This window comes from Lissotriton helveticus, chromosome 6 (assembly GCF_964261635.1).
Source record: "Lissotriton helveticus chromosome 6, aLisHel1.1, whole genome shotgun sequence".
Lineage (NCBI taxonomy): Eukaryota > Metazoa > Chordata > Amphibia > Caudata > Salamandridae > Lissotriton > Lissotriton helveticus.
In genome coordinates, this window is record NC_136067.1 from 1,934,395,106 (window position 1) to 1,934,418,943 (window position 23,838).

General features: G+C 43.9%; 1 protein-coding gene across 1 annotated transcript in view; it reads right to left on the minus strand.

Annotated features, from left to right (window-relative positions):
• Positions 1–1,190: 1,190 nt before the first annotated feature.
• The window catches only part of DNAJC27 (DnaJ heat shock protein family (Hsp40) member C27), an 83,992-nt gene continuing 61,344 nt past the window's right edge, over positions 1,191–23,838 (minus strand). The window contains exons 6-7 of the mRNA XM_078649933.1: positions 7,511–7,671; positions 1,191–6,023 (exon numbers count right to left, since the gene is read on the minus strand). Of these exons, the coding sequence (XP_078506059.1) occupies positions 5,891–6,023; positions 7,511–7,671 (294 nt within the window). The 3' untranslated portion in view covers positions 1,191–5,890. The remainder of the gene's footprint in view (positions 6,024–7,510; positions 7,672–23,838) is intronic.

Sequence of the window (23,838 nt, forward strand, 5' to 3'; positions counted from 1 at the left end):
CTTTCGACTTAATGGATTATTGAATGTGCAGGAACTCATTGGCAATTGTTGAAAGGACATGGGTACCACCATCCATAATCATGTATAAGTTGCCATTGAAAGACGGCCGCTGCAGTTATTGTATTTAAACAAGGACAGCAACAGTCCCCGACATTGTGCTGATTCAAATCCCCCAATAGAAGCACATTATGTATTGCATAAAAACGCAACTGCCATGTGACGTAACTAAAGAGCTTAAGCCAAAACGGGTCGATTTGCTAAATGAATAAACCCACCTGGACCCAGTGAGTGCTCCATATTGCCCTTCTTGGATATCTCACATACATATATATATCTATATATATTCATTGGAAAAAACAAAGGTTACAGAGACATTATCGTTAGACTCAGGTACAAAACCAGAGAATTTCAGTTGTTATAGTTAGTGAGGTAACTATAACATCATGCCCCCAAAATGCACTGCTTATAACCTCACATAATGCATTACTCATGACATGGTCAGTAGAGGCTTCCTGGAGCATGGTAGGCAGAACGGCTAATTAACCATCTGAACAACCCACCATGGGACTAATCTCTAGCCTCTGCAATTCCTGACCACACCCACCCAAATGATCGTCTTGCAACTTGGAGGTCAGCTATTGAAGATATTTTAGGTTAGCTGGGGTAGAGACGGAGCACAATCTGGAGGATCTGTGGTTGGTATCACATGGGTGAATATCTGGAAAAAAAACAGGTTCCGCCTGGCACTAGGAGAAACTCCTAGAAGTGTATGTAACCAGCAGTCAGGTTTACCCATGAGAACACAACATTTATGAAAGGTATCAAGAACACAGTCCTCTCATGTGGTGCAGAAGCCCCTGCAATTCCCAAAGACTTAACAGGTATGCGGAAGGGATGACCGGGCCTTCACAAGAACAATAAAGCTTACAAAGATCTTGTCTCTGAATGGGGCCTCAATGTGTTTCCGGAAGTCACACTCAGAGGCAGCAGACCAATGAAAGTGGGCTATAGCTGAATCTTGAGATTTGGTTCGGTTCCATGCATCAGTAGTCTGGATGAATGATTTGTGATGCTGCCAATAAGGCATCTGTATATCAGGTGCTTACTTATGACTTTACCAAACACCAGAAAACAACAGGTTACAAAGGAGGGGGCAGGTAATGAAGCAATTACAAGTTGCAAGATGGAGATTTCTTTCATTTCTTTTTTAATAAAAAAACATACGTCATCCTTAACACACTTATAATTACAACTGACGGTATAACCAAGAGAAAAGCAAAAAACATCTCACCCCCATAAGACACCACATCTTATATACAACTAGCATAGTTCCATCCACCACATTAGGCATTCTAAATCAATCCTTGGAAAGAAGGAAAAAACACGATTAATGATCACAACAAAAGGATATATGTGCACATCAATCACACACCAGAGTTTTTTAAAGAATATGTAAATGTGCCCAACTCATTATGTGCGAATCTCACTAAATCTTTGTATATAGATATAATAGATGAAGTAATTCAGTGTTGTAGAATATATTTGGTTCAGTAATGCAAATATGATGAAGACGAATGTTGATGTGGCTCTAGTAACACTGTCAAAAATATGTAATAAATAATTAAGAGGTTTTAGTGGTAGTGGTTCACCTAAAATTTACTACATAAAATTACTAATTTCATCGAAATTTTCAAAACATGTGTGTGAGGCTACCTGCATTGCGGGAATAAGAATGTATTGCATTGTAGAAATTCAAGTAAACTCCTCTGGCAATAATAATAATACTGATGACACGTCTTTTGATGAATGGATTAAGTGTTAATGACCTATTAAGTAACACTGACATGAGTTATGCTCTGGTGCAGTGGGATGGGAGTCGGTGAGGAATGTACTGATTGGTGGAGGTGGGGCCTCGCCTGGGGACCCTGTGTTGGGACAAGTGAGGTGTCCAGGCAGAGTGCAGTCACAGATATAGGGATCAATTGCGTGCAATTTTGCCCACATTTCACAGAGAGGATTTTGAACCTGTGTTATGATGTGTGCTGATGGCACTTGGATTGCTTTAATTTGGGCCCTGATAAAGTCAGATTACCGTGCCTCACCTCAGGTCTCATTAGACTGCGGAATGAGCAGTAAGTACATGGAGAACTGATGAGGTTGCCTTAACTTGCCCTTATAAGTCATAAAGATACATTGATGTGACTGTCACTGTAATTTATCATGTTCTGACACTAAAGCAAAGTGTATAGTGCTGGGAGAACATCTGGGCACTTCAAAATGGTGAAACCATGCACTCAAAGGATCGCATGGGTGAAACCCCTGGCAGATTCTTTACCACTTGCTATCATGGAAGAGGGCCCTAGGCTTGAGAAGGTAGTATAAAAGGTTCACTAGGGTCCAAGATTGATGAAGTTAATGTAGATGTGGGCCTTCTTCAGACTGATCATAAAAAACTGGTTGAGAGAGTGACTGACACTGAATCGGTCTAGTCCTCCATGAGACAATTGATTCAGGAGCTGTCAGTCAAAGAGAAAGAGCTGTCAAAAATGGTGGGACATCTGCAGGAGTGGACAGAAGACTTGGAAAATCATTCCTGCAGGAACAATATTCGTGTCATTGGACTACCGGAGAGCTCGAGGATCAGGATGTAGAGCAATTCATAGAAACGTGGCTCCTTGACAATATCTTTGGTGGTATTTCACCTATTTTGTTTGTGGTTGAGATACCACAAAGAATCCCTGGTCACCACTCTGTTCTGGGTACACCGCCTTGCCCTATGGTGATCACAATTCTAAATTATAGGTGCAGGGATCACATTATGTACCTGGCTCAATAACATGGTCCATAGGCAGTTGACAGAAATCAATTAATTCGGTTTCCAGATTATCCCTTAAGAATGAAGAAACTTAGAAGCTCCTTCCTGGAGGTCAATGGTAGAGTGTGACAGTGAAACATGAAATATGCGATGTTATTCCCTGCATGCCTTTGTGTGATAAAAGATAACACTGTGCATGTCTATGAGAACTCCTCAGAATTATGGGATGACTGGAAGGTCATCCCAGCGGTGGAAAGGGAAGAACAGAAAAAGGTGAGCGGCTGGTATAACAGGCCTAGGTTGCAGTAGAGAACCGAGTTGAGTGGAAGCCAGAACTGTTGACAGGCAGAGGAGAAATGGGGCAGAATAGTGGCAGGCTTGCAACAATGTGGACAATTGCAGGAAACATATCTGGCCCACAGCCCCAAAATTAAGACTGGAGATAGATTCAGAGGTGGAGGTGCCCTCGGATGCACTTGGGGAGGACACTCGGGTGTCTTCCATTGCAGGTCCTCCTTCCAGTTATGGTACACACTGCTTTATGGAACATTAGAGGCCACCCCTTTACTGGTGGTGGAGCACATATGCCCCAACTATGGGACAGAATACATTTTTATACATATTGGCCCCATACTTAGTGAAATAACTGGAGTGTTGAGGTATTTGGGGTTCGTGGCCGAAGCCGAAGAAGCAGCGTTAGTCCTGCTGCAAAGACAACCTGTCAGGCCTATATCACATGATGTATGTGATACAATCTTGGCCAAACTAGAACCTAGCTCGGATGATATGCCACCTTGGATGGTCAGTCTGTGTATAGCTAGTTTATGCTCATTAAGCAATAGGTCTCTATTATATAGTTATACCGGATGAGTGCAATGACTAAACAACCCCATAATATGAGCTGATAATCATCTATTGGTAGTTCTGAGGGTTTCTCTTGCATAGTATTGTCTTCGATAAGCCAGCTGAGATCATTTAATGTAAAATCATACTAAGCACACAGGACAACAGCTTCACAGAGTATAAGTCTTGATTTCTTTCTGAGAATTAGCCATCACACGCCAAACATTGAGAAATCGTTCAGGGCGAATAGAGTTGTCTGTGTTTTTTTTCTTTTTCTTCACATGTTCTCTAGCAGTAAAATTGAATCGTATACTTTAAGCTCCACTTTGGAGAGAAGAATTTGATTGTGCAAATGACATCTGCTGTACATGTTTCTAATTCTTATTTGTTTGACGGCTGTATGGGATAACGTCAATAAGAGCGACATAATATTGTACTTGTGTTACAGGTGGTTAATACCTGTTTAAATCGTTGCAAACCCTGTAACAGAATTGCTAATGTGTTCTTGTATAAAATTCAATAAAACATGCTGAAATAAAAAAAACAAAAATCAGTAAAGAAATATTCAAAATAAATAGTTACAAAAAAGTAACGTCACCATTTTTTGTGTGTTTGAACTGCTTTGGTGTGGTTATCTACTGTGGGTTACACTTGTTCGTCCTTGTTTATGATACATTTTAATAATGAGACAGATCCGATGCCAGCCTTAAAGGAATGTTTAAACATGAATCCTTTGGGAGGAAGCTGGTTGTTTCTTGAGGTTGTATTTTAATTTTCTATTTGTTTGTGTTTAACTTCTTTTTTTCGGCCTGGCCAGGCCAGCGCATCTGGTTTATTTCAGGCATTTCTGCTCCGTTCATCTGAGCACAACCTCCAGGGTCCCATGTAAGGATTCTTTACATTTCCAGAAGATTTAGTCTAGTATTCTTTTTCTTTTACAGACACGTGACCTTCATGGACCCTGAACAACAACTCCTTTTCACTTAGTACCTTGATAATCGAATATCATAAGTAGTTGGCTATTTCACATGCCCAAGTACAGACCTGCAATGTGGACACTATACTGATGTCTTTTAGGTTACCCTTTAGAATGCTTACAGAAGCACTGCACTTGTTAACTGATGGTGCAAAACGTCGCAGCGCTCTTTATAATTTGTATCTAGGCAAAATAGTTCACAAGGGTTTTTATATACATAAGTAAATTGCTGTGATACCATGCCCATTTTCCTCCCTAACTCTTATTTATTTGCTCGGCAGGTGAGAGTACAAAACACTTACTGCATTGCACTGAAGTGCTTTTCTTGGCATTCGTACTCTCATACAGTTATTTTTCATTAAGTGCTTGCCGCAAGTGCTGTTGCTCTGCATTATAGATGTAGTGCCTCGATGCATTTTGCCCATGATGTGCTGGCTCCTAATCCCGACCAGGCCGTTCACATCCCACGACAATAAGGGTATCCAAACAGTGGCGTAACGCAAAATGATGCCCCCCCTGCTGAATTGGCTCCATGGGGGCCCCTGAACGATTGACCCACCCCGCACTGCAGGTGCTTGCTCGGTAAAGCAGAGTGGCTTTCCTGAGTGCTTAACTATTTCTTATTCCAAATCATTGCATGCATTCTGCAAGTCATGCAATGGTATGCATTAGAGGGTGAGGGGGGCCCCCTCCAAAACAAGGAACCCTGGGAGCCCCCCTCCGCACCGCTCGGCTGCAGGGGCCTCCGTTACACCCCTGTATCCTAACAGAAACTTCACAGGAGCAACTTACTAATTATACATGACATTAATCCCCACCTAATCGTACTGATTGTAGTAAAGCATACATTTATGACAATATTTCATATTTATCAAGTTGATGTTTAAAAAGAAAAGCCACAATAGTGACGCTGATCGGAGATACTTGCCTGGCGGGGGGGGGGGGGGGGGTGGAGTAACATTACTTAAGAGAACACAGGCACAGTACGTTAAGAATGGACTGCCTTGCACATCATCGACACTTCTCCATTCTTAGACGGGAGAGTTCTGTTTGTTAAACACTGACATTTCTTCTGTCTTCTAGAATCCAACAGTCACACCGCGGAGAACAGGCGTACTAGAGAGACCTCCCAAAGGACAACCGTATGTGAAACAAGCTGGACGGTGAAGATGGCTGAAGGGAAGAACTTCACAAAGACGTCTTGACTTGTACAAAACAAATCCTTCTTGTATTGAAGCTGGTCTTCTCCCCATCCTCTATTTAATGTTCTTTAGAAGAGCCGTCCGCGAGTTGACAACCGCTTTGAAGGCATCCTCGCTGCCAGGGGCCACGCATTTATCTGGGTGAAGAAGCACAGCCAGCTTCCGGTAGGCTTTATTCACTTCGTCCCTAGGAGAAATAAACAGTCACTTGTCAGTAAATAACCTGCACCAGTAGTGAGACCTTTACACACACATAGCCATGGTTTTGTTCTTCCAGCTCGGGGATCCTCAGTGGCGTCATACTTTTTATGATCTTTGCGGCCACTACGCAATGCCGGAGTGTGCCATATCCCTACTGAAGAAATGCCGCAGAGTTTGTAGCTGGGGACTTTCACATCCTTGAGGTCAATACATTCATTACCATTGAACTAGCTAATAATTACAGCTGTTAGTTAATTCGCTTTTGATGTTGAAGATTGTAGCATCAAGTGCTGTTTGAAAAGAAAAGTATTATTATTTTTAAGGTTCATGCCTCAAAGGTAATCTCTGCAGTTTAATAAGGGTGTTGGGTCTTTATGAAATTTGCCATAGAAAATATTGGCAGGAATCCAGATGAGGAGGTTTAGGGAAAGCCTTACGTCAACATTATTTTACCAATCGCTCCTGAAGGATAAGTCACAGACTATAACTCTGTGTTCCTGAAGTGGTACACATATGACATCTAATAGCCCATTAGAATGTGCAAGCTTTGAGTGACCTGTCAAGGGCAATGTTTCACTTATATGAACCTCAGAAGCAACTTCCAAGTGCAAAGTAAGGCTACATTTGACTAACTCTTCCAGCCTAGGGTACATCCAAACTAAAGGCATTGTCAGTTTATGCAAAGATATTTACTTTCAATATATGGTGAGGCCAGACAGTAGCTTCCGTATGTCACATACCAAGCACATATTCAAAAAATTCTAAGCAGGGACATTTTTAACTAGCTTTGCTATGGTCTTTTGAATTACTGCTTCATTTTACAGGCCTTCTGTTACACAGTGAAGTGACTGACAGATGAATCCTTTTGACACACATGCAAGTCCAGTTAGAGTAAGAGAAAGTTAAACTAACAGCTCAATTATCAATGACCATGATGATAAACTGAATACACTTACTCCAGTTGGAAAAAAGCCTGCATCAAATATGCATCTACCATGGCCCCTGATTAAAGAAGTACTAGCAATGTCAATGCCAATCATTTGTACTTTTTGTGTAGTGAGAGGGAAGGTGAGATAATTAAGTGTCATGGAAGGGTGTTTGCAGGGGCAACACATGTCCTCAGAGGGGAGGGAGTAGCTGTATCAGAATACATATATTCACAACATCTGTTATTGATTAGATCTCCGGCTGAATTTCCTCCACTATAGGGACTGTATTGCGGAGAAAACATAGCAGTGCTATTCTACTCAATATTTAGAGTTTCTTCCAGACATATGTTCTCTTTACACTTTGCTGTAGTCAAATATATTTTGTGCTCTAAATTGATTTTTGTGCTATAGCAGCAAATGTATTGTACACAACACACTGTGTGGCTGAGCTGAAGTGAATTGAAAGTGAGACCCTAAGTGTTAATGATTATGTGCAAATATAAAGAAATAAAATACAAAAATAAAGATGTGAACTGCCAAGTACCTCGTTGCACCAGGTTTGACGCCCAACATGTCCCAGCTGTCTTTACTGTTACGGATCCTGCGAATAGCATCTGCTTGTTCCTTCGTGAAGTTAACGCTCACAGCAGACACCGGCCGTTTCCCACCATTTTCACATAAATCAATAATGGCTGAATAAAATGCCTGAAAGGAAACACATTACTTCTTTACTACTGAACACTTTACTACTGAATAACCATTGACATAAAACTTCAAGAGAATCATTTCTAATGCTTTGTTTTTCTTGGCATATAACCCATTTAAAGTATGGGGCCTTGTAAATGTATTTTATCTGAGATACGTATGTTATGTTAGCTGTATGTATGTATGTTATCTGGGATATGGCAGGATGTGATACTCACATTCATTAATTCTAGTACCTTCAGTGCACAATTTACTTTTCATTACCAACACATACACCATGTGCCACTGTACATTAGAACTAGAAACTGTGACCTCATCGTTTCTCAAAGTGTAAGGAGATGAAAAACAACTTCCAGTGCCAAGCGTACCCTGGCTATATGCCACCTTCCCAATCTCTGTGTCAAGTGACTTGCAATGGGAATATCTTCTGGACATGAACCTAGGGAACAGGATACTCTTCTTTACCCTAACATGAATCCCTCTTCCATTCAGAACTGGCTGAGAGTGGATTAACAGACCCATGAGCCGCGTCAATCAGATATAATGTGCTGAATGAGCCATTGGTTGACCACTTCCCACAAATCTTGGATCTTCAGGCAGATGAAATTCGGTGGCAAGTGGTTGAGAAGGCCAGCAAAAATTGTCAGAGTTAAGACACATCAATTCAACTGCGACTAAAGAAAGTCGCTGGATAGCAATACTTGATGCTGTTCTTAAGGGATTATTGACTCTGAGGAACTATTAACACTGGAAAATGTGTATAACATAGCTGGTGTAATCAGGCTCATGAACTATTACTATTACATGAAGCACAACAAACGGTGGTTTCTGCACTGGTAATGTCTAAATTAGACTATTGCAACAGTCTCTACCTTAAGCTACAAGAAGGCCTAATGAATAAGTTACAGATTCTCCAGAACACAGCCGCCAGACTTCTTGCTGGAACACCTAAATATGCATCTATCACAGGTGCAATCAGAAGGCTACATTGGTTGCCGATGAGGAAGCGTACCAAGTTTAAGGCCCTGTGTGTGGTTTTCAAAGCTCTGCATGGAATAGGTCCAAAATTCCTAAAACAACACTTCCATTGGTACTCACCTAAAAGAACACTCCGCTCGTCGGATGCCAAATTGGTGGGTACACCTCGGACGAAGAAAGCCAACTGGGGCGGCAGAAGCTTTATTGCTAACGCAGCCATAGCTTGGAATTCCCTCCCTTCTCATCTAAGACATCAAACCAACCTGATGGCATTCAAAAAGGCCTTAAAAACATGGCTTTTCACTAATTAGATTTGCCTTTAGTTTATAATCCATCTTCCTAATGTTCGTCAGTAGGCTCTTCACCCCAGCGCCAGGACACCTTCTTGGTAACAGCAGCGCTTTATAAATGCAATTAACATTAACATAACATTAACATTAACATTACTCTGTATTAATTATTATGCACTAGCAAGCTGTACACTATTAGGCCACTGTAAGTTTGATTACCTCTCAACATTCAATGTATGCCCTTATTTGACGTATGCTTCTAATGTCATTCCCCTGACTATAATTTGAAGATTTGTTCTTTTGACAATGTCTCTGTACCTGTGTGCTTTATGGTTTTATCTATCATTTCATTTTGATGTCCAAGTTCAGGATAGCACCAGCGCGTCAATGCAATTCTCTTCTCTGTGAGTGACCCAGCTTATCACTTGTGTGAACCCCTCGTGTTTCCTTCCCACCATGCCCCCGCCCCTTTCCTGGGACACAAACAGCTAATCCTGCACACAGTTTCTACATAATGTTACCATAAGTGGTTCCACATTGCTATGGGAAGACCCATGAGCTAAGGTTCCGCCCACTGCAGCCGCGCCTTAAGGACATTGTGCCACCGGTGTTCTTATCTTACAGGACATGAGCGGTAGCTCCTAACTCACCTCCAGGAGCATGCAGGCAAGTGACGTGTTCTGCATTTATTTCCTTGCTGAACCGAGTAATTGCACCAGATCATATTCTATCTTCTTTCAGGACAGTGAAATTCAAACTGCCTCTCATTAGTATTTGAATATTGCACCTGACGTCATTCTTGGACCTCATCGGTAAGTGTGATTAATTCTGTGCCTTATATTTCCTTCCAATGGGAATAGGGCCATTATGCTAATTTATTTACTATATTCAATACATCAGTGACACTGGCACCTCCACTTACTTTGGCAGCTGGAACCTCTGCTTATACGGTCAAAATGTATGCATTGGATAAGCCAGTCCTTTCTCATAATTATTCTGCTGTTTCCTCTTTATGTTTCCTTGAATCACAGTGCTAATTTATTTCAAACGTGAATACTTACAGTGTAGTTCACCCAGGACACACTGGCTGTTTGCCGGCGGGACTTTCGATAGCCCTCCTTTGAACCACTTTGTTAAGCATATTTGTTAATTAACTTTCACCCATCACCTGTGGGATGGTTACATATTTTTCAGGCTTTTACAATAGTCATACTTCACATTCTTTGATCACTGAAAAAAATCTTTTAGATCGCTAGACGTTGTCCAGTGAATCTTTCAAATGCTCTCGATTAATTATCAGGTACGCAATTCCTCATTTATTCTCCTTAAATACCAACACCTTCCATTACCACTTAAAAATCGGAGTCTCCTTTTTTACTATTCATGGGGATGCTCCCCTCTCAACTTCTTTTATTCTGATGAGGAAGGTCACTTGAATTTACTCTTGTGGGGTCAAAACATCTACTTTTTCAGTCTAGAACTGTCTATGAGCCAGCTCAGGAGAGGGGGGTCAAGTAGGAAAAGAGTTGCTTTACAAACCACCTGCTAATTTTCCAAAATAGTGGCAGCCACTGTCCTTCTCTATCATGTGCTTTTTTTCTTCTCACTTGTTTGAATGTTTTATCACTTGAGCACTGTGCTGTCACTTACTTTTATAGCACTCTTTACTAGTTCTTTTTTTTTAAATTCTTTTTATTGATAACAAAGAACTAAGTGGTGGTCGTCACAGTCAAGACACAGAATATCCACACATGAGCGCAGGGGATCACAGTACATATACAATGATTATGGTATAAAGGCATTAGTAACAGTACATCACATTGTAATTACAGTACACGCGGTTCGTCAATCGGGAAAACCAGGGGGGGTTCACAGATGTTACCTCTGTATTCATTCCAGTTGGTCCATATCGCAATCCATTTTCGTGGGCAACCCCGCGCTTCGTACACCGTCTTTTCTTGGAGCATGCACCAGTCCATATCAGATTTCCACAGGCCCTTTGTAGGAGGCCCAACCGCCCCCCACTGTCTAGCAATGTTCCATTTGGCTATTACAAACCCTAGTGTGGCCCATACACTCCCACTGGGTGACAGGTCAGTTGGTTCCCATATGTTCAACAGGCACCTCTTTGCTTCCAGTCTGAGCTTCACCCCCCAGACCTCCTGCACACAACCGGTCACCCGGGCCCAGTAGCCACTCAACAGCGGACACTCCCACAATATGTGGAAGTAGGTCCCCAACTCTCCGCACCCCCGTCTACAGAGCCCATCTGTGCTCCGACCCATTCGTTGCAATCTAGTCCCTGAAAGGTAGGCGCGATGTAGGATTTTCAGCTGAATGAGTCCGAGTCTGGCCGATATGGCAACCTCCTTAGGGGAGGCAAGAGCAATTTTCCACTCTTCCTTGTCAATTTCCAGGCCGTCGGCTTCCCATTTCCCTTTAAGGGGGAGGAGTAGGTCAGGGGTGTTGTTGATGATTTTTTTGTCCGTGAGTGAAATGGCGTGTTCAGGGAGGTGGCCATCCAGAAGCCTGTCTTCCAGCGGGGAGGACGCAGGGGGCTTCGTCCCCGTGGGGATGTTAGTCTGGAGGGAGTGCCTGACCTGTAGGTACCTGAAGTGCTCCGAGTGTGAAAGTTCATAATTCTGCTGGAGCGAGGCAAAAGGCACCATCCACTTCGGGCCCCACAGGTCTCGAATGTGCGAGATACCTATGAGGTCCCAGTTTCTGAACCCTTTGGTTCGACCGAGCATGCCCAGTAGAGGGGTAGCCATCGTAAGGTTGTCAGCCCATCCTAATTTACGTTGCACAATGTGCCACAGCTGCACTGAGTGTTGCGTGGGCCCTGTCAGTGGGTATCATCCCGGCTTGGAGTAGAGTGCGGCCGCAAAGTTCCCACCCGGCAAGATCCATCGGTCCATTCCGTATGCCGGGTCATTCCCGTCGCTATACGTGCCCTGGTTGATGGCTGAAAGATGTGCAGCCCAGTAATATTTACGGATGTCCGGGAGCGCTATACCACCGTCGAACCATCCCAGAGTCAGTTTCTGAAGGGATATGCGGGGTATTCCAGACCACAGCAGCTCCCTCTGCGTGGCCTCAATGGAGGCGAAATAGGAGTGTGGGACCATGTCCGGGTAGTTTTGGAGGGCATATAGAAACCTCGGGAGCGCCATCATTTTGAAGAGCGCCGCCCGCCCGAGGAGGGAAAGTGGGAGTTGTCGCCAGGAGGCAGCGTCCCTTTTGAATCTCTGCAAAGGCGGGAGAAGGTTCCTTGGAGATAAAGACCCCAGGTAGCGGAACCCCTCTGTGGCCACCGCGATCGGACAGTTACGAGGGAGTGGTTTACTAGGTTTTTTAACAGCTTTTATTATCATTGACTTAATAAATATGAATTATTTTTTCGATGGTTTCTGAGTTATTTATGGTGAAATTACTAGACTGTTCTTGTATATGGGGTGTAATTCATGTCCCCGAATATGCAAGCTAAGTTCTAATTAACACGGCAAAATCGTTATTTTCTATACGTGGGAAGTGGATTAACTGGGAGAGGATATTTGGATGATGTGACAGATCGTCAAGGCCAGGGAAATAGATTACTACACAAACTGACCATCTCCTCCTGAACTGATGTCTTAACTGCAGAATGAATGTGGACTGGCCCAATGGGATGCCTTACGCAACAGTGAAAGGGAGGTGCTTTAAACATTATTATTATTATTATATCTTTATTTGTATGATTACTTAAAAACCATTACAATAGTAAAAACAACAGTATCAGATTTCTCTAAGTTAAAAGACCATGATTAGGATTAAAGTTAAAACCTTTACATCAGTAAAATAATAATAATCACATTTTCCGAGTTAAAAGGCATGATTATATACCGGGGTTTGCAGTTTGTTTTTGCAAAGCGACGTTCTGACATTATTAAAAGGGTTAGTTGGGATCAAAGAGTCAAAGACTACAGGGCTAAAAAACAAGATGGACAATGTGTGAAGTCAGCAATGTACACATTTGTCCTCCTAAGCAGCACATCCGGGGACTGCAGGATATGAAATGGGGCTCCCAACAGCCAAAGTGGACAATAAGCACAATCAGCAGCGGGTGAGGTGACTCTCTCGGGTACTGAAGCAGTAGTGGCTAGCATTTAGTTGCCTATTGTGAGGGCCCAATTGGACAGCTAAGTCCTGGTGTTTAGTATTTTCCTGCTATGCCCATAAATTGAACAAGACAGCAGGCTAGCTGGACATCCCCGCCTTCGAAGCATGCTTTCACTGCCTGCCTTCACGTTCTTATCCCCATGATCTTTAAGGCAGGTTTTAATAGAAGTCTTTGTTCCTGGTTTAGTCTCCCGCATATGCACAGTAAATGTACCACATCCTCGTTGGATTCTCCACATAATTGACAGTTGGTTATTATCTACGGTCGTTTCCATGGAGGCAGATGAAGCAATGATAGAAGAATCCTCAGCCACAGATGAAGATGCTTTTAACTTTAAGAATCTTGTCATCTCTGGTGTTGCTGGCATGTCGGATGTTAGTTCAATGAGATACAAATTGCCATTGTATTTGTGCAAATGCAGTTTTCTTTTTTCACCCATGGGGAAAACATTCCACCCTCCCTCCTCCTGCCCCCCACGGCCTCCTTGCCTGTACCCCATGATTTTGTCTTGATGATTTGTTGGTTTTGAGTCTCTGATCACGAGCTGCATAATCGAAACTAAGGGGCACAGGCATCAAGAAAAGCAATTGCGAACCCTTAGTAGCGATCATTAAGGAATCGCTATTAAGGAATCGCAATTTCTCATGCATGTAGGTTTCGCAGAAAAAATTGCGATTGCTACACATTCCCTATTAGCGAATCGCAAATTGCGATTCGCTATTAGTAAATGCTTTCCCAATCATTCCTATGGGCCAACAGGCCCATGGGAATGAATGGGCAATTTGCGATTACCAAATAGGTAATCACAAATTGCGGCTGCAATTCAAGGGTGCAAGGGGGCCAAACTGCCACTCTTATGCACCCCAAAAAATGGCATTTGTGCACGTGGGGCACACACACCACCACATGGCACTTAGGAAAATGCAATTTTGTGCATTTTCTAAGGAATTGCAAATTACCATCAACTTGATCCAGTGGAAGCCAGAGAGCGGTTGGCGTATGTGGTTGTAGTGCACAAAGTCATCAGTGAGTTCAACGATTTGCGAGAACTCAACAACAGAGTATTGGAGGACTGGTTTCCTTTACTTAAGATCACCGAGATGGTGGGAACAATAGCTGAAGCCATGTTCTTTACCACACTTCAACAGACCTTTAAGTTAGTTTCAGCAAGAGTCTACAAATCATATATATTTTATTATGCCTTTTGCCACATGTATTTCAACTGTATGCCTGTTGGTTGCCGAGCTGCTGCTCAGCATTTAAAAGACTCATGACCATCTAGCTAACTAGTCTTCCTGGGGTTATCTTTTTACAAGACAATGGTTTGGTTCATAGCAACACAATTGAATAACACTTTAAGAGTTTAAGTTATTCCAGAAGGTCTTAAAAGTTTATGGCATGACTTTGAAAGTATGAAAATGTAAGTTTGGGTGTTCTGCGCTAAATTATCTTGGACATGTTGTCTCGGCTGATGGAATTCGTACAAAAAAGGAATTGATTGAAGATATACAGAACATTGCCGGTCCAAAGAAGAAATAAGATATTCAAACCATTTTGGGAATGGAATTTATTTGAAGTAAAGAGTGTCTCTGTGTATTTGACAACATTAAATTAAATTTAGCTACAGTTCAAGAAATGCAAAGCTTCATTCCAAATGTTCCTTGTCACTTGATCATTGACACCAGTGACAGTGAATTTCGAGGTGCAGTGTGTAATTATTTCACCATTCAAAAGGAGAGTCTTGTTGCTTTTTAGGCAAATTCTGTGGATAACTTCATTTGAAGTGTACTTGGATCACAAGCCTTTGCTAGAAATCTTCAACAAGAAAGTGTTAGACGGGGGAGGAGCTACGCTACGATCTAAGATGGCTGCTTAAGCTCCCGGCTCCGTCGACCTCCGCCGGCAGCTCGCATATCCTGTCATTTATCCTTTACCTACGCCGGACTCCCGTGTGTATGAAGCTCGCCTGATACCGGTGGTGCAATCCCGGACTTCCTAACATACTGGGTGGTGGAGTTATGTCGTGTTCCATTTTCGGCCTACTCCAGGGCTGAAGCCGGGACCTCGATTTCTAGCCCATCCGGGCTGGAATTGATCAACAGCGGCTGTGGAACCAGTGTTTCGTCCGGTCTTCCGTACTCGGATCTTTTTCTGCATCTCCGATCTGCAATCCAGTTACCAGCTGGCACTGAGGACTCGGTCTCGTGACACAGGGTGTGCATCGTGCGCCGCGGTCGGGGGCCACTTGCCCGGAGACCCTGCTGGGGACGGCGGTGTTGAAGGGGGGGCCCCCGCGGTCGGCGAAGGTGTCGTGATCACCAGCTGAGGGAGCGCCTGCTGTTGCCATCGGCTTCGTGTGTGCCTGGAGCCTCGGAAGTGAGTCTGGGGCTCGAGTCCTGCTTCGTCTCTTTGGGGGGGGGGAGATGGAGAGGACGGATGGCGCACCATCGTTGAGGTCCGTGATGGCCGCCATTGGGGCGCTCCACTCCCTATTCACAGTCACGTATGACCGAATGTCAGAAACGCTGGGAAATATCTGCTTGCGACCGGACGATGATGCTGCGACACACGATCAGCATTCTGTGGTTCCAGTGGAAGATTTGGCCTACTGTTCTGAGGGTCCCGCACGGCAGCCTGACTCAGCTCACGTCGATGATTTTGGCCTCGTGAATGTTGCACCTAAGACCGTAGTTAGCTTTCCCGATATGACTCCTGCTCGGCGAAACATCGTTGCCGAAGGTTTTGATCGCCAAGAACAGCTCTTTAGTGACCGTCGGAGAGGTCTGCTTATCTCCTTCATCTTTCCCCGTTGGTCCTGTGGATGCCGCCATCTTGTATCCTGTCCCCGGTCCGATTCAGCTGCTTCGAACTGCTATGGACGTTTCGATTACCACATGAATACTGTGGCTTGGGTGGCATGGGTTTTCATAAAGATTCGCACTGGTCAGGGCTGACTTCATCTTGTATCCTGCCCTAGATCCGATGCCACGGCTTTCTACTATCTGGGACGCTTCGCTTTCTGCGAGACTGCTGGCTTCGGCGACGTAGATTATCGTGAAGAACCGAACTTTCGTGGTTGTCTTTGACTTTTGGGGTTAGCTACGCTTTGTGATCTATGCCGGGATTGTACTGTGTATCTCACTGGGAGTCGGGTGGTTTTGGTTGAGGTCCTCCCCATATTGGTGCTTAATACTTGCTTTTAATAATGGACAATATGTTTTGGGGAGGTCGCTAATGGCGGGAGGTATAGGTGGCCGGGAGTATGTTTGTTCTTCTCCTCCTCCGCTTTCTTTATTTCCCTTCTTTGGGGTGTTCCGGGGCGACAGGCACGCTGTTAGTGGGGTAGGCCGTAGCCATTACAGGGGTGCAGGGTGGCGGGTGTTGGGGGGGGTTTGTTATTTTAGTTTGTTTTGTTCTATGGTCCCCTTTCTTTCTTTCCTCTTTCTTTGGGTAGGGTTTTTCCTCCCTTACAGTAGGGTTGGCTGTCTCTCCTTATCTTTTTTCTTTCTCTGTTTGCCGTCTATACTTGCCTATACCTTACTGTCTCCGGAGGGTGGGTTTTCGGGAGGGTGTGCTCGCTAATCGCTTGCTATTACATTGTCTTTTATTCCTCGTCAGCCTCGGCGGGCATAGTGTGCCCAATGTTCATATTGCTCATCACCTGGACTTGTTTGCACTGCGGGGTACCTCCCCCCCATCTCTTCTTAACTTCATGTTATGGTGTGACGCCACCGATAGTACAGCCACTTCTGCTTCTTTATAACTTTAAAATTAAACCTTTGATATCCTTCTGCGTTGAGGCATATACAATCACATGCTGTATCTGTATTGTCGATATTCTTTGGTCGTATATACGTGCATGACTCCTGATCTGATTCCTGTGTTTGCGGCCGGCCTCTGTGGTTGTAGGCCTGCGCTTGTCATACTTTGATTAACTCAATAAAGGTTTAAAAAAAAAAAAAAAAAGAAAGTGTTAGACGTTTGTTCTGCTAGAATATGTAAATGGTTTATGACATTGTTTTTCTTTTTCTTTTAAGTACATTCCTGTTATTACCAATAAAATAGCAGGTTGTCCTTCTAGAATGGTTACGGTTGAGTCAAATAGGTACGCAGAAAGAATGGTTGGAAGAGTTGGTTAAGGATGAGAGAATACGATCTGTGTGCACAAGTCTGGAAAATAGAAGGCAATTTAGTATGGACTGTAAGGTCTGAGGTAAGGTAACGTGATGACTGGCTTTGATAAGGTGAGATATAAGTTCTCTTTGCAAGATGGTTTGCTGTTAAGAGGGTCTAGATTGATTCCACCCTCCGACTTGAGGATAATGCTCACTGAATTTTCTCACGAAGGATGTCAGGGTATATGCAAGATGAAAGAGACATTAGAAGTTACTATTGGTGGCCAGATATGGATATGCAGTTGAGAGTGTAACACAAATATGTTGACTATAATCTAAGTGATAAATCCAAAAAGCTCAGAACATCCTCATTGGTATGTTGAGTCTTGCCTAAATGCCTTGGTGAGAGATGTCTCTAGCTGTACTAAGACCTATAATATTTGGGTCTATTCCACTCTATGTTTTGGTTTTAATAGACATGTTTTTGAGGTCGCCTGATATTTGCACAACATCGGTCATTAAATTTGCATGTCACACTTTTGCTCGTGAGAGCAACCCTAAAGTTCTGCTGACAGACAAAGGGGTTCAGTTGATCTCCATGGAGATTAAGTTTTCACAAGAGGTGTGCTTTATGTAAGCCCCAGTCCAACAGGATAGTGAAACATATCAATAGGATTCTGAAGGAGAGTATTCAGTTGTCAAAACGTATGAGGAGGAAGTAGAGGTGAGTTATGCAGGAGGGTAGAAGAATCCAGAATTACTTCACACATCACCAATAGGGTAACTACTTTTGAATTATTTAGGGAAAGGAGACCGTGCACCGTGTTGTGGCGTCCATGGGTTAGGAAGAGCACTGGGGAGGATCTTGATGAAAAGGCGGCTATGAGAAGTCTGAAGAAAGAGTTGACTGACCAGACAAAGAGGAAAGTGTATTTTTTTTTTTTTGAAAACCTTTATTTATAAACAGGGTGCACACAGCTATTCAGCCGAACATCCCGGAGGCACGGCAGCAGGATTAGAGACCAGGACTGTTTCAATACACACGAATCTTTGCACAGGATGAATGAGGTTAATTTAAAAGTTTTAAAACAGGATATTGACCGTTAGAAGGAATGAATTTCAATATAATAACAAAAAAGAGCAGAAAACGAGAAAGACAGGAGGGATCAGTCACAGAATCTAGATCATAGAAAACAATCGGGCGTGTGAGCAAGCAAACACAACATATCTATCGGCACCTTTGAGGCGGGCAGTCAGTATACGCATGCAATCAAACCCTAAGCACACCCGGCTATTGCCCGTACACGGAGAGGCATAACGAGGAACACTTATAAGCGAAACCCACGGTCCAACGTCGAGAATTCAAAATCAGGTAATTTACTGTACCGATCCCAGAACCCAGAAAGAAGGAAAAGAAACAGACTATCCAGTTAAACTAATGAAGAAAAAAGAGGCCATAGAAACAAGAAACGGAAAAACAATAATACCCCATCCTCCCCCCACCCTGCACCTCTGCAGATGGCCATGGCCTACCCCCCTAGCAGCGTGCCTATCGCCCAGTTTCCAAAAACCCGAAATATAGCAAGAAAAGGGAAATATATAAAGATAGAAAAAGGAAAAAATAAGAAAAAGAAAAAAGACGGAGGAGGAGAAAAATCACAATTGCCCTCGGTCCCCTTACCCCCCCCTGCGACGCACAGCCCCAGTCCTAAGCCCAGCGATTATATAAGCGAGTTATTGAAAATAAAACCCCAGGGAAGGCGTCCGACACCGCCCCACCACAACAAAATGGCGGATCCCCCGATCTTCATGCACCCCTAAAGTCGAGATCTACAGCAGTCTCACCCTTGACCCCTTCGAATGTTCACAGTGAGTACAGCCAACTGCACCAGCACGTATCCCGGAAAAGTCAAAGTCCCAGCCAGTCTGTGAACCTGCATAAGGAGTCCGATCAAGCACCGCAGTCCGTCACGATCCACAGCCGCCATGACACCTGCCGTCTTCCAGCCAAAATACGACCATGTCGATCTCAAACTCTGGGCAAAGTCAAAACAATCGAGTAACGTTCGCAGCATCCGCCGGGTCGTATTAGCCGTAGGCTCAGGAGAAGAGAAAACCAGAAACACGTTTGTGGACGGATGCGCCGATAATGGCGGGCGTCTCTCCGGGACAATAGGTTCACTAGCACGTTGTGTTCCAGGTGACAACTGCGAGGCTGCGACATGAAGGGAGTCTCGATTCGTAGGTACCGGGAATAGCGTAGTCAAAACGGCCAGCTTAGGGGCATCAGGCAGGTCAGGGACCTTGCACGATCGGGCAGTTTCGATGACATCCGCGATCGTTTCCTGGAGGGTAGAGGCCATGAAGGATCGTAGCTCCTTAATGGCGGCTATCAAGGTCCTCAAAGACGGCTCTATATTACCCCGCACCGCCTCCACACAGTCAGCTCCAGACATGTGAATTCAGAGCACCCGATTCTCCCGGGGACCGAAGTGCGGGTCGGGCAGGCGGGGATTGGAGGCTCACCTCAGAGCAGTGACGGGGCCTCTCGGGCGGCAGCACCAACCCGGCGAGGTGGCCAACCGCCGGGAAGGGGACCCCCGACCTCTCAGCCACCTTCAGGATACGCACACCCCCGCAGTGTGTAGAGGACCTCAGGCACCTCACCAATATAGGGCTGGGAAACCCTCCAGGTTAATCGTCCAGACCGCGTCTGGGGTATCCAGCCGCTGCTGTTGCACCGCAACCCGGCTGGGTCATTAAGCGAGGTCCCGGCTTACAGGCGACTCCAGGCCAAGATCTTTCACATGACACAACTCCGCCAATCAGGGTGGGAAAGTTCTCGGGACCACACCGCCAGTGTCAGCAAAGATTACCCCGCACGGGGGTGAGGCGCGAAAGCAGGATATATTTCAGGATCTTCAAGCGACAGGCGGAGGTCATCAGAGCCGAGAGCTTATGCGGCCATCTTCGTTCGTCGCTAGCGGAAAGTGTATTTTTGACAAATGTAAAGCTGTTGCCAAAACTGATATTCAAGTGGGTGATAGGGCACTGGCGCAAGTTCCAAACAATGTTGAGGGGCATTCAAAGTTTAGTTCTCCTCTTCTGTGCCGAAGCTTTTCAGAGGGGCTGTGAAACTGGAAGAAGGAAGTATTTTCAATCTTAATCGTATTTCTGTTGTCAAGAAAACAATTATTGGAGGTTCTCACTTAGTTTTCAGTTTTCCTTATCCCACCCCCCCTCTCTCCTTTAGTCCATGATCTGTCTTACATGTTGTTGATTAAAACAGTACTAACTTCGATTGTTTTTTAAGGTTTTTTTATAGTGTGTTCTCTGGGGAATGGGGTGGTGTGGTATCTGTAGGTGGGTATTTTTTTGAAGAGTTAACATTCTAATTTCAGTTATATAACTTCCTGTGGAGTTTTCTTTGAGAATGTATTATTATGCATGTGGTGAGAGTCAATGGCTGACTTAGCGTAGGTACTGCTGCATGGTGGATGCAGTTCCTTACTTGAAATAAACTAGTTTTTCATTGCTATGCTTGACTACTGCTGGTTGTGTACACTAATTAACAGATGGCATACCCATTTGCAGTCATTCCAAAAGTATCAAGTTCCCACTGGAGTCTGCGTCGTCTGAACATGAAGATTTGCAATTTTAATAATAAACCTCACCGAAATCTGAACCTTTCGCAGAAGCCAAAAGGCGTGTGATGGTTGTGGCTGTTCCACTCCAAGGCTGACCTGGTCTGTACGTTTCGCGTGAAATCTGATGCCATTTGTTTTCTGGAGGTGCATGTTGCAGCATCTCTATGTGATTGTCACCATATTTGTGCCTGTGATCTTTGGAAGACACATCAACAACCTGACTCCTGAGGTGCATCATTCATGCATCTGCTCATCTCATCAAAAGCTCTTGGCAAACGCAATCAACCCTCAGAGAACACGGTCACCACCTACCTCCTGTCTGCATCACATTCAAGACCTGTTGCACTCTCTACAACATACTAAACACTGGCACCACACTGTACCTGGTAACCAAGATCCAGGTAAATGCAGGAACTTGAAAACGAGACACCAGTTGTTCTCCTGCTACGCCATGCCAGTCAGTGCTTAATTTGTAAATAAATAAGTACCAGGTCCCTCATCAGGAAGCCGCTGCAGACTTGCACCACTCACTGCCCCTACCAGCACTGCCAACAACAGTGCAAACACAACTACTATCATACACCTACAAGTGTGACATTTTAAAATATTCCAGGCCCCTAAGCTCTAAGAATAGCTTGGAAGGCGGTTATTAGTCATTTTTAAAGTATATTGAATTAATAAACAATTGTTGTGCTGATCTGTAATTTGAGAAACAGTGTGGCAGGCTGTCACAAGTTCTGGTTCTGACAGTTAAGTGCTAGTTCTGAGCCCCACAAACCACCAGCTCAAATTAAGCACAGATGCCAGTTCAGATTTGAAAGGCTCTGTATTGGCAACGTATTTTCTCCACTTCCACAAAGAGATGAAACCCTATATGTTGAAACCACACATCACAGTATAACTACCTAGTTAGTTTTGTTATCACCCCAACGAGGTCTCACCTCCACCCCAGGGCCCCCAAGGTCCCTCGCTCCAACCCATGGTCATAGCTTCCAAGGTTTCAGATTGCCTATGCGTGACATTTTCACAATTTTAGTGTAATTATGAGTGACATTCAACGACTATAAGTGACACTTTCTCACATGCAAATATCAAGCAATGAAGACAAAGGAAACAGAAATATCAGAAAGTATACTAATATGAGCAACTAGAATTCTATAAGATCTTAAAAGTGCTGCAAACCATCAGAAGCGGAAGGGCACTAACCTAGTGTCCTTTGAACGTGATAGTACTGTTCAACAAGGTTAAGTTGGACACCTGTGTGCGTTGGAAGCAGGACAGCAGAAAATTAATTAAAAAAGACCCTGCCTATGCCAACCTATGCCGACTGGTCCACCTGGTTTGCTCCTTTCTGGTAATCAATTAAATGTAGAGCTGAGCATCTGCAGTCTGGACTCCAGGCCCGATCTCTGTCCCAAGGAGGAATACAAATTAATATTTCATTTGCACAAATGCATATAAATAGTCCCAACTAAACTCCCGTAAAGATCTGCAGTACAGTGCATAGAAGTCCTTAATATGTGAATAACTGGTTGCAATGGAGACACTACAAGGCAACACAATAATTATTTCTTCTTTTTGGAATAATAGCCAATGTTAAAGTAATGACGTGCACTATAACCAGCCTTTTGATTTAAGATTCAGTGTGAGCATCACTGTCATGACATATTTGTGATACAATGCGTGATTTGCTAACCTAGCTTAATTGTAAAGGTGTTCACATCACTTATTTTCAATCAGGGGCTCCAAAGAAATGCATCTACTGTGCATATAATGTTCTTCGTAGAGATGCCTGAAGATATAGGACACTTTCTCTTTATCGTGAAACGTATCATGTAACTCTTCTTTAGGCATTTATTTTTCTGATATAGCAAGTGGGAAGAAAAGACTCATAAAGCTAAAACATGGAAATCTGAATTCTGCATCCTTCCCATTCGATTTGTCGTTTTGATTTCCGCTTGATCCATTGATGTACCGTTGCTAATGTGTTGATTTATCTGTGTTCTAATCGGGCTCTGTGTTTATCCACTCGGACATCCAAGCTAATGTTTTGCTTTGTATGTGTAAATCGTACTAGCCAATTGTACAGTTTTAGCCACTAACGTGCTTACATATATGTAAAAAACGCCTCGAAAGGTTTGATGTACTCATGGCTAGTATTGTGATTTTATAAAACCAGTATGTTTGTTTATCTTTTTTGGGTCGAGTATGTAAGCAAACAGGATGTGAGAGGCCAGTGAACATGGATCTCTTCTTAGCTGCCTAATAATTGTACAGAGTCAGCGGACTCGCGGACTGACTCCAGTTCCACTGCAGGCAGCTCTGACCAGCATTGGGGCAAGCCACAGGAGAGTCTCTGGATAGATGGGCTGCACACATAGCAGAAAGAGCCAGCAGAGGATATTGAGGCATGTGTACATTAGAAGCCGCCTGCTCTGCCAATAAACAAGTATTTATATTCAACAGTTACTGTCGCATATTTAACATTTCACACCGCGTGTGGCGCGTAAGCCTTTTTTCATCATCATTGTTATGAGTGTGACTGAGTTCAAGTTCAAGTATTTGTATAGCGCACTACTCACCCCGAGGGTCTCAAGGCGCTTGGGGAAGGGGTTCCTTATTTGTCGAATAGCCAGGTTTTAAGTTCTTTTCTGAAGGAGATGTGGTTTTGAGTAAGGCGGAGGTGAGTGGGGAGTGAGTTCCAGGTCTTGGCAGCCAGGAAGGAGAAGGATCTGCCACCCATGGTGGATTTTCAGATGCGCGGGACTGCGGCAAGGGCTTGATTGGACAATCTTAGTTGGCGAGTGGGTTTGTAGAAGGACAGTCGAGTGTTGAGGCATTCGGGTCCTTGATTGTAGAGGGCCTTGTGTGCGTGGGTGAGGAGACGGAATGTAATTCTTTTGTTGACGGGAAGCCAGTGAAGGTCTTTTAGGTGTCCGGTGATGTGATTTTGGGAGGGATGTCAAATATGAGTCTAG